The sequence below is a fragment of the Falco rusticolus genome, chromosome 20 (assembly GCF_015220075.1).
Source record: "Falco rusticolus isolate bFalRus1 chromosome 20, bFalRus1.pri, whole genome shotgun sequence".
Taxonomy (NCBI): domain Eukaryota; kingdom Metazoa; phylum Chordata; class Aves; order Falconiformes; family Falconidae; genus Falco; species Falco rusticolus.
Genome location: NC_051206.1, coordinates 718 through 18,739, shown reverse-complemented (window position 1 = coordinate 18,739; position 18,022 = coordinate 718). Strand labels below are relative to the sequence as shown.

At 58.6% G+C, this 18,022-nt stretch overlaps 2 protein-coding genes across 8 annotated transcripts in view; both read left to right on the top strand.

The window, feature by feature from the left end:
- OGDH (oxoglutarate dehydrogenase) overlaps positions 1 to 16,111 on the top strand; it is a 34,520-nt gene extending 18,409 nt beyond the window's left edge. For 5 of the 7 annotated variants that reach the window (XM_037371581.1, XM_037371582.1, XM_037371585.1 and 2 more), the window contains 19 exons: positions 4,138 to 4,253; positions 5,436 to 5,590; positions 6,012 to 6,158; positions 6,629 to 6,719; positions 7,639 to 7,818; positions 8,921 to 9,049; positions 9,653 to 9,832; positions 10,196 to 10,348; positions 11,029 to 11,131; positions 11,343 to 11,471; positions 12,640 to 12,790; positions 12,886 to 13,013; positions 13,097 to 13,275; positions 13,427 to 13,498; positions 13,983 to 14,105; positions 14,673 to 14,745; positions 15,388 to 15,551; positions 15,640 to 15,794; positions 15,884 to 16,111. In XM_037371581.1, the coding sequence (XP_037227478.1) occupies positions 4,138 to 4,253; positions 5,436 to 5,590; positions 6,012 to 6,158; positions 6,629 to 6,719; positions 7,639 to 7,818; positions 8,921 to 9,049; positions 9,653 to 9,832; positions 10,196 to 10,348; positions 11,029 to 11,131; positions 11,343 to 11,471; positions 12,640 to 12,790; positions 12,886 to 13,013; positions 13,097 to 13,275; positions 13,427 to 13,498; positions 13,983 to 14,105; positions 14,673 to 14,745; positions 15,388 to 15,551; positions 15,640 to 15,794; positions 15,884 to 16,004 (2,549 nt within the window). In that variant the 3' untranslated portion in view covers positions 16,005 to 16,111. Of the gene's footprint in view, positions 1 to 1,668; positions 1,714 to 4,137; positions 4,254 to 5,435; positions 5,591 to 6,011; positions 6,159 to 6,628; positions 6,720 to 7,638; positions 7,819 to 8,920; positions 9,050 to 9,652; positions 9,833 to 10,195; positions 10,349 to 11,028; positions 11,132 to 11,342; positions 11,472 to 12,639; positions 12,791 to 12,885; positions 13,014 to 13,096; positions 13,276 to 13,426; positions 13,499 to 13,982; positions 14,106 to 14,672; positions 14,746 to 15,387; positions 15,552 to 15,639; positions 15,795 to 15,883 lie in introns of all 7 variants that reach the window. The other 2 variants (XM_037371579.1, XM_037371580.1) reach the window with 1 other exon arrangement.
- A 301-nt stretch (positions 16,112 to 16,412) lies between these two features.
- LOC119140324 (sodium-dependent phosphate transporter 1-like) lies at positions 16,413 to 17,306 on the top strand (the record flags this gene model as incomplete). The annotated part of the gene is made up of 3 exons (XM_037371559.1): positions 16,413 to 16,905; positions 17,000 to 17,139; positions 17,194 to 17,306. Coding segments are annotated over 3 exons (746 nt in total), but the record flags the coding sequence as incomplete, so codon positions are not given.
- Positions 17,307 to 18,022: the final 716 nt, after the last annotated feature.

Sequence of the window (18,022 nt, the reverse complement as noted above, 5' to 3'; positions counted from 1 at the left end):
CTGAGCCCAAGATCGGGTGTTGCCGGCTTGTGGCAGAGAAAGCCAATTTCTAAGCAGATCCTGCTGGCTTATTTTGCTTTGAAAGAGTATTTCTTAACACTTGACAGAGCAGTTAATAACAGGAGTGGTTTTGAAACTTGGAAACGATCTTGTTTCCTCTTTCTGAGCAGTGAAATCCTTAAAGGTCAGCTTTTGTGGTGCAAGTTCTACTGCCAGCAGCTTAAACCATGGCCCAGCACTGCTGTAATTCAAAGGAGCTGCATGGGTAATCTCAGAAATTGATCTTTCTTCTCAGTTGCCTTTTGTTTAGCAACTGGTTTGTGTCTGGTTTGTAAGCTTCTTTGGATTAAGCAGTGTGAGCTTTGGGGAAAATGTAAAGGGGAGAAAGCTTCCCTGGGGGTACTCGGTCTGACAAGTGGTGGGGCTGGAGCCACCAAATTCCTCTTTCTCTTGTCTTTTCCATTTGAAAAAAAAAAAGAAAACCAAACCAAAAAACAAAAGTCATCTCATCCTGGTTTTCTGCTGCAGCTGATCCGGCATGGTAAGTGGTGTAAAACAAGGACAAGATGACTGCAGGAACTTGATGTGACCTGTTCAAGGAAATAATAGCTTGGCACACTGAAATCCAGGTGGTGCCTGGAAGGCAGTGTGTGTCTGAGTGTCTGTCCGTCTGTCTGTCTCTCTGTGGAAGGCAGCTGCTCGTGCCTCTTGCCCGGTGGAATGGAAGGAAATAGTCCTCCAGCTTGGGAAGAGCCAGGCAAGCCCCTGCTGGGAGATGCGCTGGGAGCACTGCCACCTCCCCTTTCCCCAGCTGGAGACCTTACTACCCAAACATCTCACCCAAACGTGTGATTTTCCCCCGCTGACTGAAAGGAGAAGTGTGTTCAAAGCATTTCTTGTAACCCAGGTGAGATTGAGGCACTTGGGTCACCTAACCTAGCCGGGAGGCACAGCTCCAGTGACGCACGCTGCCCGCCACTCCGGCAGCCCTGCCTGCATCCGGCACGGTGCGCCGGCGCTCCCGCCTGTGCTGAGCATGCTCGAGAAATGATGGCATTGTGCGTGCCTGCCTCGGTGCTGGTCTTCCTCATTAACGGCCTGCTCATTAACACCCTGATCCCCTTCCTGCCTGTGTGTAGGCAGTAGCGGTGCCTCCTTGGGGGTGACCTTGAAATCTGGTTAGCGATGAGCAGAGCGAAACCCTCTGGGAGCAGATGTTGCCGGGAGGCATCTCGCTGCTCTGTGGCGGATAGCGCTGCCCTTGATGCAGCTTGTTGGGAAGGTGCTTTTTGGTGAAGAAGGTAGCAGGTGAAGAGGCCGTGGTGGGCGGTCTCCCTCTGTCATCCGAGGGGTGCACGTGACAGGAGATCTCAAACCATGCAGCTCAACTGCTCCCCAGTGTCTGATGCCCCCCATTCCTCTCCCTGCCCCTCCCTCCTCTCACCAGACTTTCCACCGGGATTTCTTTTCCACCTAGCGCGTAGTCGTCCTCCATCCCAACCCTTTTGCCTCTGATGGTTTTTGACTGTATTTTAAATACTGTATTTTTTTGACTTGTGCTTTCCATGACTAGTTCTCACAGTTCCAGGTTTGTTTTTTTTTTTACTAACTTTGACTGCGTCTCTCTGTCTTCTCCCTTTCTGCACCCCCTTCCCCTACCCACCCCAGATCTCGCAGTGTTCAAGGAGCGGCTGAGAGTGTTAACAGTAGGAGGTATGCAATTAATGAGCCTTTAACCCTCTGGAGTGCAGGACTCTCTTTGAATAGGTTATTCTGGGCATGAACCAAGCTGATAAAGCGGACCCCTCCCGTCTCACACCACTCTTGAGTTTTGTAACATGCTTATTTTTAATTTGTCCCGCTAAAAGTCTTGATGTAGGTGCTCGGTTAGTGATGCTTCACCTGTAGAGATCCCCAATTTAGAGCCTTGCTGGCCTTTTCCATACTGTGTGTTTGCATGCCTAGCTTGCTGGACTACACGTTTTGTTGTGAATGTTCATTTTACAAGGCCTCAATCTCCCCAATTGGTTCAAGTCTTCTAAAAATCCAAGCTGTCTTCTGACTCTGCCCTGGTTTTGTCATGGTGAAAATTTGGCTGCTCATCGCTAGCCTCCCCTCCCGTCTGATGGTATTGCTGCCTATAAATACTGAGCACTGTCAAAAAAAGGCTGGCAGGCTGCAGCAAAGCAGAAGCAGAGATGCTTAGAGCCCTGGAAACTCCTTGCAAAATCTGATACCCGCTCCCCCCCCCGGAGCGTGCCTGAATCTTCAAACCAGCATGGCAGAGCGAGCCGGAGCCCTGTGCTGCAGGGTGGGAGCCACAGCAAGTTACCTGAAGCTTCCCTGAAACCTCCAACCAGCGGTTTCTCTGGGATGGTGCGTACTAACGCCACCTCTCCCCAGGGCTTCTCTTTGCCTAGGAGCCACAGAGAGGTCCTGGAGACATGGGGCCAAACCCGCAGCGGCTGCCAGCTGCGGCTCGATGCTTCCAGGCACCACCGCTCTGGAGCTGAGCTCCCCGGGGTCCAGCTTAATTCCTTTCCCTGGCGCTGGCAGTGCCCAGGAGGGTCGTGTGGGCAGAGCAGGGGATGGACGGCAGTGGCAACCAGGAAAACCTCTGCTCCAGGCTTGCTGTGGGTGTTGCCAGCCGCCGGCAAGCACTGTGCTTGAGGCTGCACAGGGACGAGCGGTGGCCAGCCCCATCTTCAGCTCATCCTCTGTTCCTGACCAGAGAGCGAGGGCCAGACTCTTTTTAAGGTGAAGTTCAAGGAGGGCCAGCCCAGGAGGGTCTGATTTTTGCCTCCCTTTGCTCAGAGGAAGGTGGGTTACGCTGCCCTGCAGCGCTTGCAGGTGGCATCCCCTGTACCCTCCCTGCAGGAGCCCCCAGCTGGGGCACTGGGTGGCGTGAAGGGAGCCGGGAGGAGCGGTGGCAGCTGCCTCCTCTGTGGCTCCTGCCCTGGGTTAGAAAATGCCCTGAAACCTGGCTCTGCGGGGGGCAAGGAACAGGAGCCCGAGAAGGGCTTCAGGGCTGTGGGCCAGCAGCGGGCAGCTCTGCTCGCCCGCCCCTTCCAGCCAGACTCCTGCTTCCCAAGGGTCCTGGGACGGCCCTTCCCGGCTCCACTTCTGCCTTGCTGCATCAGCCCAGCGAGTTCATTGCCACTCCTCCTCCGTGCCTCAGTTTCCCCAAAGACAGCCATGAATGTCAGCGGGTGCTGAGGCACCTCCGATGGCTTTGGGGTGCTGTGGAGCTGCTGCGGGCCCTGGCAGGGCCCTGCCGACGCTGTTGCAGCCGTGGGTGGTGTCGGGGCCTGTCTGCAGCTCTACAGCTCGATGCTCAGCTCTGAGCACTGCTCAGCACCTTCTCCAGGCACAGCCCAGCTCCCCGCAGCCCCACCTGCCGCAAGCAGCAGCCACCTACAAACCACCAGGTGCCAGGACCTAGAAGGAGGGAGTTTGCTGAGCAGAGCTAGGCTAACCCCCTAATTGAGAGGCTGTTAATTGGGTGAGGGGGTATCTGGGCACCAAAACCCCTGAGGGGCCAGCTGGCTGCCCTACTGCCAGGCTGAGCTATTCAGGAGAGTCCGTCATCGCAGAGCCCTGATGCCGTTTTCTCTCTTTTGCTTCTCTTTCTCTCCCTCTTTGGGGTTTGTCTGTTTTAACCGTTTCCTTCTCTTGCGTTGACTCTTCATTTTTAATTCCCACCATGTGGTGACACCTCTGTTGTGCTCGGTGACTCCTCTTCAATTCCTGTTCCCGTTCTCTCCCCTCTGTTACAATTTGTGGTGTATTTTTTGTGTTCTTGGGGCTACAAACTTCCTGACTCTTACCCTGGATTTTAATTGCTGGTTACCTGCACATACATATACTATATATATACATATATTGCTTGTGTTTTCACTTCCTGCGTTACCTTTCATAATAACCTTGTTCTGTGCTCAATGTCTTTTTGTTAATTATGGCTTGGATTTTACCTGTATAAACCTCCCTCATGCTTATTTTGGTTTTATGCTGCTTTTTTTGTCCCTTCCCCGCCTCTCCCAATTGCACCCGGTCCCTGCGTGACGGTGTCCCCCCCCATCCCCCTTCCTTCCTTTTCTCTCTTGCTTTCGCTTGTCCCACCCATGAAAAATCCTGCAGGCTTTTACGGGCTGGATGAGTCTGACCTCGACAAGGTCTTCCACTTGCCCACAACCACTTTCATTGGTGGAAACGAATCGGCTCTTCCGCTCCGTGAGATCATCCGTCGGCTGGAGGTGAGGAGGGCAGGGGGGGCTCTGCAAGACCTGTTTGCAGACGGGGCTGGGGCAGAGTAGTTGCTTTTTGAAGGTCCTGGGTCCGGCTGCTGCCTGCAGCCTGGGCCAACCTGCAGGTCTTAAGCCTTTCACGTTGGGAGCTGCTCCTCGGTGCTTGCCCCACTTTTGCCAGCTGCCCCATGTTACCTGTTCACCTCTGATCACCTCCAGCTTCGTGCTGCATTGGGGCAACGTATTTGCTCTACCCAAGGTGGAACAAATCCCAGGCAGCTGAACAGTTCATTTATTGAAACCTCTCCAGCTGCTTTCGAGTTGAAAGCAGCAAACTGTGCTGGGAGAGCACAGGAGCGGGCTGGAGGAGGAGGCTGCCCTGCGTGGTGGCCTCTTGGAGGGCCTCGGTGCAGGAGGAGCTCCAACCTGGGGCTGGGGCTTCCACCTCTTGCAGCCAGTTCCCCTTTCCTGCCAAATTTCGTATCCTATTCTGCCTGGTCTGAGAGCGCAGACAGCTCTCAGGCAAGCTGCGGACTTGCTCAGATGTTCTCTGCCAAGGCAGGTTGACCTTGGGAGAAGCAAAGCTGCACCGACATCTTAGACAAGCTGTAAGAACGGGCTCCTTATTTGTTGGGGCTGGTTGTTTTGCTGATTGTCTCCCTGCCATGAGAAGTGGTGTTGTGGACCTGATGCCACAGCTGATGCCACCAAGAGGGAAAACATGCCTCCAAGGTGGATGTAAAGCACTTGAGGGTCTGGTCCAGGGCCCACTGGGGAAAGGGAATTAAACATTTTGATGCTGGGTCGTGTGCAGTTTCCAAGCTGCCCCCCAGCATCCCAGGTTGTCCTCTGCCACGTCACCTTTCCTGGGAGAACAGTTCAGATGGGGCTTCCGCAGGGGGGCTGGCACGGTGCTGGCTGCCCGGCCCTGCTCATGGGTCCCCTGGGCCACTGCCGCAGGCAGCACTTGCGGGCGTTCAGGCAGCGTGGTGGGGCTGCCAGGCAGGAGGGTTTGTGTCTCCACTGGTGCAAGAGGGCTCTTTGTCTTGCTGGAAGGCTGAAGAGAGGGATCAGAGAGTCCCTGGCACCCCGGTCCCATACGATGCCACATGTGCCTGTCTTTGCCGAGGGGTGAGGAGGTCCTACAGCCCTGGCTGTTGTCTCATGGCCCTTCTCCTCCCCTTGGGGCAGATGGCGTACTGCCAGCACATCGGTGTAGAGTTCATGTTTATCAACGACCTGGAGCAGTGCCAGTGGATCCGGCAGAAGTTTGAGACTCCGGGCATCATGCAGTTTACCAATGAAGAGAAACGCACGCTGCTGGCCAGGCTGGTCCGCTCTACCAGGTACCCTGGGGGGCCTTCACCTTCTCCTTATCTTCCCTTGCTGCCTGGGGTGGTTTGCTCCCAGCTGGAGTGAGGCAGTCACCATCTGACGTCATCTGTCACGGTTGGCTTAATCAGCAGGGTGATGCCAGTGACCTGCTGGGTTGGCAGGCTCAGGTGCTGGCAAAGAACCTGCAAATGTGGGTGATCCTGAAAGACAATAAAAGATCCTGAAACCTAAAAATAAGGTTGAAGTGCAGCACACTGGGGGGGGGAGCGGCCAGCCAAGCTCTGGGGAGACCAGGGTGACTGGGCTGCTGCACGATGCCTGCTAAAGCATCACTTGATGCTGTGGCTCCCCTGCTGTGGTCCCCATCCTTTCTCTGGTTTCTGCCCTCAGCTGTAGCCCTGGCACTGATCCCACTCTCTCTTTGCCTTCCAGGTTTGAGGAGTTCCTTCATCGGAAATGGTCTTCAGAGAAGCGTTTTGGTCTGGAGGGCTGTGAAGTGCTGATCCCAGCCTTAAAGACCATTATTGATAAGTCAAGCGAGAAGGGAGTGGATTATGTTATCATGGGAATGCCCCACAGGTAATCCTGCCTCTCTCCGTGGTGATGCTTGGGGCGTGGAGGAGGGGGTTGCAGCCGGGGTTCGGTACTGGAGGGCACACCGGTTTCTGCCATCACCTAACTGGTCTTGCCTGGGGGTGAACCTTAGCTGGAGAGCTCAGGCCTTGGCTGCTCTCCGCTCATGGCTGCGCTTTCAGCTTCAGCTAGTTTGTAAATCCACCTGGAGGGGCGTGGTGCTCCGTCGGCAGAGCTGGAATCCCAGAGCAGGATCCAGCCTGCCCACTTTGGGGCAGCTGTCAGGATGGGGCGGTCCGTCCCTGTGCTGAGGGGTCTGCAGTCTCCTTCTCGGGAAAGCCCTCCCTGGGTGACCCTACAGCCATCGCAGGAGGTGCAGGGTTGCGCACCACCTCTGCTTGATGGGGGGATGGCAAGTCACCGTCTGCACTCGATGCCAAGTTGGCCGGTGGCCAACAATGGTCTTGCTTTTACAGGGGACGCCTCAATGTTCTTGCCAACGTGATCAGGAAAGAGCTGGAGCAGATCTTCTGCCAGTTTGACTCCAAGCTGGAGGCTGCTGATGAGGTGAGTCTTCTCCTCTCTGTAGCTGGTTGCTGTTGCCTGTCCCCGTGTGGTCCCTGGGTGTGTGCCTGTGCAGAATGAGCTGGACTGGGTCACTGGTGTCACTGGGTGGCGTCGGCATCGCAAGGGTTTCCACGCATACCTGTGCGACTGTAGCCTTCGTGTTGGTGCCAGTGCTGGTCTGTCCTTGCCTGTCCTGGGGGTGACGTGCCCTGGCTGCTGCTGGTGTCTCCAGCACGGGCTGGCTGGTCAGCGGCTCTCCATGGGCATAAAGCAGCCTTGAGGTGCACGGCGAGGTGAGGGGAAGGCAGCTGGGAGCAGGGGTTGGCTTGTACCCTTGCAGCAGCCCCCGGCCCCCATATGGGGCCCTAAAGCAGATGCAAAAGCCCCAAGGCTTGAGTCGCTTGTGTGTGCACTCGTGTTCCAAAGCTTCCAGCATCATAAGATGGGATCATTTGGCTTTTGGAAAGCTGGGCTGGGCTGGCTTTATCCTGCTGTGCCCTTCAGATGGGGTTTTGAGGTGAGAAAGCAGCACCCTGGGGTGTCAAGGTGCATATTGCGAGCAGTGCCAGTGACAGCTGTACTGCTGCAGGGTGAATAGAGCTTGGGTGAGCGTGACATGTTTTCCAGTGTCTTCCCCAAACTCCCCACACTTGGTCCTTCCCCTGCACCTTAAACCTTACCTAGATGGGCTTGATGTGTGTCTGAGGTGTGTGGGTGGTTTGGCACCTGGAACAGGCTACTTTTGCTTTGCTGGGTGCCAGGTCAGTTCCTAAAGTGAGTGCCTGCTGCCTTCTGCCACCGCCTCCAGAAAATGCCCCCTTTTTCCAGCCCCTGGGGTCAGTGCCATCCTGCTTCAGGTCTCCTGTGCCCCCACAGCCACCCAGGTTCCTCGGGGTGACTCTCCTCTCCCCTCCATCAGGGCTCCGGTGATGTGAAGTACCATCTGGGAATGTACCACCGGCGGATTAACCGTGTCACTGACAGGAATATCACCCTTTCCTTGGTGGCAAATCCTTCGCACTTGGAGGCAGCTGATCCCGTTGTTCAGGGCAAGACTAAAGCAGAGCAGTTTTACTGCGGGGACACGGAAGGGAAGAAGGTGAGTGGTGCTGAGACACCCACAATGAAGTGGCCCGGGCCAGATGGGGTTTGGTGGGAGGCAGGTTGGTGGGAAGCGAAAAAACCCAGCTGGTGTTTGTTTGCTGTGCCCCTTTCCCTGCCGTCACCCTGACTTTGCTCTGCCATCCTTCACCACTGTCTTTGGGGACAACTTTGGCAGGGGCTCGCCCACCCCGGGCTCCCGTTGCTGCTTCCTCAGTCTTTGAGCCAACTGGCTCAGCCAGGCTGCGGGGAGCAGCAGATGCCCAAACTCCTGGTTGGAAAGCAGGGAAATGAGGGGCACTCCCAAAAGCCAATCCAAGCATGGCAGCTTGGGGGACTCGGCACTAGGAGTCTCAAGCTGAGGGATCTCAGCCTGACCGGGGATAACCATTCCTGGGGCTGGGAAAGCTGGAGCCGGCAGCAGGAGGCAGCTCTCCACACCCAGGTGGGAGAGCAGGAGGGGAGCGGGCTGCGGGGGGGTTTATTTGTGGTCTGATTCATCACAGACCTATCTCCAACACCAAGAAGTGGAAGGGTGAGATCAAAAGTGCTTCCCTTCCTCCTACACCCCAAGGGCTGGATATAAATAGACAAACTGTCCTCATCTGACAGGCGGTGTCCTCAGCCAGCCCCTGGGTATGATAGCAAAGTAACGTCACTGAAGTTGGAGCTAGCTTCTGGCCTAGATCCTGCCCAGAGGTCTTCTGGAGTGAAAGCATGGGGGAAAGGGGCATTTTTCTTGTCTTCCCCCGTCAACAAAAGGCTTTGCTTTGAGATGTGTGTGTCTGGGAATGGGGCTCGCCTCCCAGGTGCTGTGCGCCAGGTGCCGTCCCGCTGCCTGGCTGAGGCATCCCAAGTGTGCTGTCCTGGCGTGGGGGGGAAACCGGTGGCCACGACCTTCTCCCTGGCAGTCGCGCCCATCGTGGCTGGCCCCTCTCCGATCCCCTGAGAAAGCATCAGATGCATTGGCGAGCTGCTCCATGTCCTGTCTGGGACGCCAAAGGCTCACGGGGATGAGACTTGGGCCCTTTCCTGGTGGCTGCCTCTGCCTGCCAGCCCCACAGAGCCCCTGCTGACTGCTGTGGCTTCACATCTCCCAGGTGATGTCCATCCTCCTGCACGGAGACGCCGCTTTCGCTGGGCAGGGCATCGTGTATGAGACATTCCACTTGAGCGACCTTCCCTCCTACACCACCCACGGCACTGTTCACGTTGTGGTGAACAACCAGGTGAGGAGCAAGTCCCCTGCGTCCAAGCAGGTCTGTTGCAGATCAGCCCCTGCAGGTTCAGGTCTAGGTGGTAGCTGGCAGCAGGCAGTAGCTGTTTCCCAGCCAACGTTCCTGGCATGAGCCATGATCCTGGGGTCAGCAGGGGGTACTCCACACCCAGCTACTCAGCAGGAGCATCTTTTGAGTCCAGCCTGGCACAGAGGTGGTGCAGCCTGGTGCTTGGCGTCTGAGATCACGCAGGGCTGCTCTGTTGTGCCCCATGTAAACCAGAGACATTTCACTGGGGCCAGCCCATCCCTGTGGGTGCAGCGGCTTAACAGCCTAGGTGCCGGGACCGGAACGGGCTGCGGTGCCTGGGTGCAGGAGTCGGGCGGGTTGTGCTATGACTGAGCAGTGCAGCCATGGTGGGGGAGCCCCCAGCTCAGCATAGCAGCCGAGCTGCCCTCGAAGCTCCGTGTGCGCTCACCTGGTGCTTTCCTGAACTGGTAAAACAGCTGCCCCAGGGGCCCAAGTCTATGAGTGTCCATAGAAGGAGCTGTGTAGCAGAGCCATATTCCAAATCCTTACCGCTGTGCTGGTCCTGTTCCCTCTCACCTGCTACAGATTGGGTTCACAACAGACCCCCGGATGGCCCGCTCCTCCCCATACCCAACCGATGTCGCCCGTGTGGTGAACGCACCCATTTTCCACGTCAATGCAGACGACCCAGAGGCCGTCGTCTACGTGTGCAATGTGGCAGCAGAGTGGCGTAGCACCTTCCATAAGGACGTGGTGGTGGATTTGGTGAGGAACGTGGCAAAAGGCTTTATCCTAAAGCTGTGGCTCTGCTGTGGGTGCTTGCTGATACCTCTTGGGGTGTATTTTCTGAAAGCTGAGGTTTCTCCTCAGGGCTTGTTTGGCCCTTTTGACGTGATGGTAGGGAGGAGATGGTGTAAAGCAAGGCAACGAGGCTGTAATAGCACTTGGAGAGGTGACACTGTCTCTGTGTGGAGCCTGCCCTCGCCTCCCACATTGGAGAGGACGTGCGTGGGTCCCTCCTGGGCTGTTTCAGACCCTGCCTAGCACAGAGATCCAGGTACCTCCGACTGCTTTTGGAGTCGCGGGTTGCAAGGAGCTGCTTTCAAAGGCTCTTTCCCTTCCCGGCAGGTTTGTTACAGACGCAATGGCCACAACGAGATGGACGAACCCATGTTCACGCAGCCCCTGATGTACAAACAGATCCGGAAACAGAAGCCAGTGCTGCAGAAATATGCAGAGCTGCTGATTTCCCAGGGGGTGGTAAATCAGCTGGAGTACGAGGTACTGTCCCTTGGGGCCTGGAAGGAAAACTGCAGGCGGCATCTCCGGGTAAAAACTATGTGTTTGGTTCTTACCTGGGTGTGAATGATGCCCGTTTCTGCTTGTGCTTGTCACCTGAAGCTGGCAGAGCTGTGCTAGGGATGGGTGAGCAATGCAAACCTGGCAGCAACCAGGTTAGGAGCCAAGGCTCGTCCTGAACAGCACAGGAACATGTAGTTCAAGGATGCCCCGTGATCAGTGCAGCACAAGCCATACGGTGCTGGGCCACTGCAGTGCAGCTGCGACTCACGGAAGAGCTGGGCTGTGCAGCACTTGGGCTCACTGTGGCCTGGGGGGATCTGGGGCAGGTCCCCTGCACAAGTTCTGCCTCCCTGGCAGCAAGCGTGGCAGCAGCTCTGCCAGCTCTTTGTTGCCCCCGGTACCACGTTGCAGGATCTCTCGGGTAGAATGTGAGTTGCCGGCTCAGATGGCAGCGGGGCTGTCCTGAGGGGGACAGGGGCCTCCGGCAGCAGCTCTGCGCTCTAAGGCTGAGCTGTGCGGCCCTGGGGCTGCCCTGCTGTGGGGACCAGCTGTGTCCTCCAGCACCCTTGCAAGCTCACGCCGAGGCCGCCCGGCTCATCACCCTTGTTTGGAGACAACTAAAAGCTAATGCTTTTCTGCCTCCTGGTTCTGCCTTTCAGGAGGAAATCGCCAAGTATGACAAGATCTGCGAGGAGGCCCATGCGAGATCCAAGGATGAAAAGATCTTGCACATCAAGCACTGGCTGGACTCACCCTGGCCTGGTAAGCCACTAGCCATGTTTTGGAGGTCCCTAGCAAAGACCCTGGCTTCTCTAGAGCTGTGACAGCTATATTCTAGTAAATCACCCTGGTGGGGTGGTGCTCTCCGCTCCTGGCAATCCCCGCCCTTGCTTGACAGTGTCCGTGATCTGAGCTCTTCACAGAGAGCTGGGCATGGCTCCCACAACATGGTGGGCTGCTGCTCCTTCTGCAGGTTTCTTCACTCTGGATGGCCAACCCCGGAGCATGACCTGCCCTTCCACTGGTCTGAACGAAGAGGACTTGACGCACATTGGTCAGGTGGCCAGCTCAGTGCCAGTGGAGGATTTCACTATCCACGGAGGTAGGAGCTTGCGGAAGCTATGCCAAACTGGGCGTTCATTCTGGAGAAGATGTGAGATAGGGCTGGAACATGGCCTGAGATGAAGGGACCTGCTACAGTGCTTCGATATGTGTGGCCAGCTGGTGGGGGGAATGGATTCTCACCCTCTGTTCTCCCGAGACCCATCCCCAGAGCACTGTGTCCAGCTCTGGGGTGCGCAGCGCAGGACAGAATGGACCTGTTCACAGGATCACAGAGTGGTCGGGGTTGGAAGGCACCTGGGGATCATCTAGTCCAACCCCCTGCTAAAGCAGGTTCTGCTAGAGCAGGTTGCAGAGTTGCATCCAAGTGGGTTTTGAATGTCTCCAGAGAAGGAGACCCTGCAGCCCCCCTGGGCAGCCTGCGCCAGTGCTCTGTCCCTCTCAGAGTAAAGAAGTCCTTCCTTACGTTCAGATGGAGCTCCCTGTGTTGTGGTGTGGTGTGTGCCTGCTGGAGCAGGTCCAGAGGCGGCCATGGAAATGATCGCAGGGCTGGAACACCTCTCCTGTGCCGAAAGGCTGAGTGAGTTGGAGGTGTTCAGCCTGGAGAAGGCTCCACAAACACCTCACCGCGGCCTTGTGGTGTGTAACGGGGCTTATGAGAAAGATGTGGAGAGACTTCACGGGGGCCTGTAGTGACAGGACAAGGGGCGAGGCTTTGAAGCCGAAAGAGGGCCGGTTTAGATTGGACATAAATAAAGGAGGAGTGTTTACGGTGAGGCTGGTGAGATGCTGGCACAGGTTGCCCGGAGAAGTTGTGGGTGCCCCATCCCTGGCAGAGTTCAAGGCCAGCTTGGACGGGCCTTTGAGCGACCTGATCTAGTGAAAACGTCCCTGCTCATGGCAGAGGGGTTGGACTAGGAGGGACTCTGAAAGTCCCTTCCACCCCAGAGCACCCTGTGAGTCTATGAGAATTAATTCACAAGGGAGCTGTGGTTAAGGGAAGTGAACTGAGCTAGCTCTGCTTTGGAGCCGATCCTTCTTTGCAGGGATGATTCCTCATCCCTGGTTCATCCCTGTGGCAGAGGTGAATCTGTTCCTCTACCTCCAGGCATTTGCAGTCTGTCAGTCCGTGGGTGGATTGTGGGAGAAACATGGTGTCACTGGAACTCCCTCCTGTGTGGGCTACAAGCCGTATTCCGTCCTGGCAGGTTTGAGCCGTATCCTGAAAACCCGTGGGGAGATGGTGAAGAACCGGACAGTGGACTGGGCCCTGGCAGAGTACATGGCGTTTGGTTCCCTGCTCAAAGAGGGCATCCACATCCGCCTGAGTGGCCAGGACGTTGAGAGGGGGACGTTTAGGTAAAGCCATGCTTTTGGTGGCTGCAAAGGTGCTTCTAGCCTTTCTGGAAGGCATCCGAAGGGTGACGGTGAAGTAACGCTTTCCCCTCTTCCAGCCATCGCCACCATGTCCTGCATGACCAGAATGTGGACAAGAGGACCTGTATCCCCATGAACCACCTGTGGCCCAACCAGGCTCCTTACACCGTCTGCAACAGCTCTCTGTCGGAGTACGGCGTCCTCGGTGGGTGAGGAGGTCTGTGCTTGCTGCCCAGGGGTGAGGCCACTCTGGGAAGATAACCCCCTCGCTTCTCTCCCATCCTTCAGGATTTGAGCTGGGCTTTGCCATGGCCAGCCCCAACGCCCTGGTGCTTTGGGAAGCCCAGTTTGGGGACTTCCACAACACCGCCCAGTGCATAATTGACCAGTTCATCTGTCCCGGGCAGGCCAAGTGGGTGAGGCAGAACGGCATTGTCCTGCTGCTTCCCCATGGCATGGAGGGCATGGTAAGGAGCCCCCAGCTCACGGGCACCCAGGGGTGTGCCCATTGTCTGGCCTGCATAAGAAGCAGCTGAGGGCAGCAGTGGCAGCGCCTAGCATCAGCTGCTTGCACTAGCCTCGCCCCCCTCTCACTCTCCCGCTGCTTGGTCCCTGCAGGGTCCTGAGCACTCCTCCGCCCGCCCAGAGCGATTTTTGCAGATGTGCAATGACGATCCTGACGTCTTCCCTGTGAGTGGCGGCCGTGCTGAGCTCAGCCTGGCCCTCCTGTGTTCTGGATCCAACTGCTGACTTGAAACGGGGAGGGGGGCAACACCACCAGGGTGGGCCCTGCACAGTGCTACGGTCGCAGCGGGGGCTGCGGAGCCAGTAGCAGGAGGTGTGGGGTGCCCTGGGCTCGTGCTGCAGCTGGAGGGTTTCGGGAAGGGGGCTGAACCCCATGCCCAGGGTGCACCTCCACCACCCCCGGGGCTGCTGCAGGATGCAAGGCAGAGGTGGGTCCAAAAGCAGCAGGAGGTGGGGGTGTTGCTGGCCACCTCAAGGCAGGGGCACGGACCTGCAGCCTCTCCCGGGTCTCTGTGGGTGTCCATGTGCTCTGGAGAGGGAGGGGAGGGAGAGAGGGCTGGGTGCTGCTCTTTGCCCCGCTGCTGGAGCTGTGAGGCCAAGAGGCACCTTGTGTTTCTTGAAATCCCTTGAACTGCACTCACCGAGGCAGAAACTGGACGACTTTGATGTGCGTCAGCTCTATGACTGCAACTGGATTGTTGTGAACTGCTCCACTCCGGCCAACTTCTTCCACGTCCTCCGGCGCCAGATCCTCCTGCCCTTCCGCAAACCGGTCAGTGCCAGCAGCTCTGCGCCTGCCGAGGCAGGGCAGCCCCATGACCCTGCTGAGCCTGGGGACGGGACTTGGGGCGGGCTTGTTCTTGCACATGGGCAGCAAACACGGGCAGTTTGCCTCTGGCCAGGCCAAGGACCTCGTGGTGCTCGGGACTGGCTTGGTGCATGATGTGCTGCCGGCCAGCTTGCGCAGGCGGCGGTGGCTGTGGCCCCTTCCTGTGTGGGCAGGCCAGGCGCCACGGCCGGCTGGTGGGCATCGGTAACTAGTGCAGTCCCGCCGCTTGCCTTCAGCTCCAGCTGCGGGCCAAGCAGGTTTCGGCAGCACCTTGGCCTCTTCCCTGGGGGAAGCTCAGACAGGGAGAGCTGGTGCTGTTGGAAGCAGATGCCAGATCTGGCAGAGCACGGCAGCCGAGCGAGGAGCAAATCTGCGGCTGCTCCTGGGCTGGGGGGGGGGGGGGGGGGGGCCAGGCAGGATGGGCAGGTCGGTGCTCTGGCCTTTGTTTGTAGGGGAGATGTTTCTGGCAAGGCTGACCGCCTTGCTCTGCCTCTTCCCCCCTCCTTCCAGCTGATAATTTTCACTCCAAAGTCGCTGCTGCGCCACCCCGAAGCCCGCTCCAGCTTTGACGACATGCTGCCAGGTATGGGCGGCGCGGAGGTGCTCATTTCTCCCCCCTCCCACCCCCCCACCCCGTGCCGATCTGCGGGATGAAGGGTGAAGGGCAGGAGCCAGTGGCCTCGGGCAAAGTCCGCCTGGCAGCGGCCTCCCTGTGCCGAAGAGCAGCTGGGCAGGGCTGATGCTGCTGGCACGGGGGCATCGCAGGCAGTCATGCAGAGAGCTCTGTGCCAGCGCAGCACGTGGGCTGCCTTCCTCCCTCCCCGCTCCCCTCCAGTGCCAAGGCGGCGTGCCCGCCCCAGCTGCAGCTGGGGTGTGCTGGCTGCGCCCATCTACCCAGCAAATTGGAGCCACCCCCTGTTAGCGCCGAGTCTGGTGCCCAGGAGAGAGGTGGCTCGGCTTTCCAGATTTTGCTGTGGCACTTCCTCCGTCAGCAGCCCCTTCCCGCCAGAGCGGTGCCACCCGGATTTGGCAGCCGCAGGTTGCACAGAGTTGCGATGGTTTGTACTGGGAGCTGACCCAGTACCAGCTGCCTGGCTCTGCCTCTCCGGTTTGCCTGCGCAGGCTGGGGTCCCCGGAGGAGCTGGCATGGGATGTGGGTGCAGGCAGCTGCCGGTGCGGTGCCGCAGGCTGCTGTGGCTGACGGTGCTACCCTCTCCCGTGGCAGGCACCCACTTCCTCCGTGTCATCCCCGACAGCGGCCCTGCGGCCCAGAGTCCTGAGCGGGTGAAGCGAGTGCTGTTCTGCACTGGCAAGGTCTACTACGACCTGACCCGTGAGCGCAAGGCCCGGCAGATGGAGGCTGACGTGGCAATCACCAGGGTGGAGCAGGTGAGCAGCGTCCGGCCACCTCTGAGCCCACGGGCTGGGGGTGCTGCTCCCGTGGCGCCACTGTGATGCTGCTCCGTGTTGCCCGCAGCTCTCCCCGTTCCCCTTCGACCTCCTCCAGTTGGAAGCCCAGAAGTACCCAGCTGCCGAGCTGGTGTGGTGCCAGGAGGAGCACAAGAACCAGGGCTACTACGACTACGTCAAACCCCGGCTGCGCACTACCATCAACCGCGCCAAGCCCGTCTGGTAGGAACTTGGGGGGTGGGGTGGTCGTGATGCTCGGGGGAGGCTGGAGGGTGCAGACCCCCCCTCACCCCTTGTCTTCTCCCCCATAGGTATGCAGGGCGGGAGCCAGCGGCTGCCCCTGCCACCGGCAACAAGAAAACCCACCTGACGGAGCTGCAGCGGCTCCTTGACACAGCCTTCAACCTCGACGCCTTCAAGGACCTGGCCTAAGTGCCAGCCCGGCGGCGGCAGCAGCATGCGCCCGTCTGTGTCTGTCCGTGTCTGTCCCGCGCTCGCCTCCCCCTTCCCTCCGTAACTACAGACCTTGTCCAACCCTATACTGGCAGCTGGAGTCCTTGTCCATGGGGGCTGGGGCCAGCGCTGGCGCAGCTGCCCTGGCAGCTGAGAGGGGCTGGGAGCTGCCCCCACCTGCTGTGGCGGGGGGGAGACCCTTCGTGCCCCTGGTCCCCTGGGGGACTGCTCCCTGGGGCTCCTCTCTGGGGGTGACCAGTGCAATGTGCCCGGCCATCTCCCAGTCCCTCCCAGTCGGCTGTTGCACTTGCCCCTGCTGCTCGTGGAGGGGCGTGACACGGGGTGGCTGCCCCCACCGTGGGACCAAGGCGAGTCTGGGGGTGATGCCCACCCCACCGGCCCCAGCTTCCAGGGCAGCCGAGGGCAGTTCGGCCGTGCCGGGGACGTGCTGTCCCACCCTGCCCGCACTGGGGCCCCGGCCTGGGGCCCTGCAGCCGCTCAGGGGGCGTTCGGCTCCGTGTTCTGCCGTGGAGGTGCGGGGGGGCGGGGCGCTGGGCGCTGGCTGTGGGCCGCTTCCTGCCTCCTTGGTCCCCCGGTGCCACCCAGCTCCCCATCAGCCGTGGGGCCGGGAGTCACGGTGGGCGGGTGGCACTGGCACCGGCTGCTGGCACAAGGCAGGTGGGTGGCCGTGCCGTCGCAGTGGGCTCGGGGGTTGTGACCCTCCGGCAAGCCTGCATCCTCGCCAGCATCTTTGAGACGCTGGGCTCCGTCCTCCTGGGAGCCAAAGTCAGTGAGACCATCCGGAAGGGACTGATTGATGTGGAGATGTACAACTCCACACAGCAGCTGCTGATGGCGGGTTCGATCAGTGCCATGTTTGGTGAGGAGGGGGGGAGGGGGGGCAAGATGGGGGAGCAGGTACCCCAGGGTGCCCCGGCGATGGCTTTCTTACCAGGCTTCTCCTCCTGCTCCAGGATCTGCTGTGTGGCAGCTAGTGGCTTCGTTCTTGAGGCTCCCCATTTCAGGTACCCACTGCATTGTTGGAGCAACCATTGGCTTTTCACTGGTGGCCAAAGGGCAAGAAGGTGTCAAGTGGTCCGAGCTGCTAAAATCGGTAAGCCCGGCTCATGTGATGGCCTCCGTGTGCCCCCTGGGCTTCCCCTTCCAGCAGTGGGATGTGATTGTGCCTCTCTCCCTAGTGTTGTCCTGGTTCGTCTCGCCCCTCCTTTCAGGCATCATGTCTGCCATCCTCTTCTTGTCCGGAGGTTCATCCTCCGTAAGGTAAGAGCTGCCCACTCTGCTTTCTGATGGCTTTTGGGGCTCCCAGGTGCTCCCTTGTCTGCCCATTGCAGTGGTTGGGTGGCTTCCATGCACCAGGGTTTTGCCAGGCACATCCGTCCTTGGTTGACAGTTGGGTGAGCCCTTCAGGACTCCTTTGGGAAGGGCTGAAGGGGTGGGAAAATGAGATGTGGAGCCCAGGAGGTGAGGAGGCAGCACTTCACCTCCTCCAAAATATGTGGGCCTGGCCTTGGCAGAAGCAGCTGTAATTCCCAAGCAGGGAAGTAGCCCAGAACTGATAAGGTCAGACCTGCTTGTCAGGCTTTTCCTAAGTCCTGGGCAAGGCAGGACCTCCTCATGTCAGGCTGCAGGTGAAGGTAATGACCAACAGTGATGGCTTTATTTAAACCAGGAGGGCCAGGACTGTCCCCGGTGCTGCGCAGACTGTCCTTTCCCCCATCTGGGGCCCCAGGTACAGTGAGAGGCACCTGGGCTGGCTCCAGGAACACGCTCCCACTGTGGGAGTGTCCGAAAGCCCAGGAAGAGGTATCGGGCACCCAAAGCTGCTTGAAATGGATTGGGCGGGTGTTAAGCCTCATCCTCTGAGATGATGAGACTACGTGAGCACAGGATGCTGCTAGCACAGAGCAGGGGTACCCAGCAGCTGTACAGAGGAGCTCCAGCATTTCCATCTGTATGTTTGAGGCTAACTTCAATTA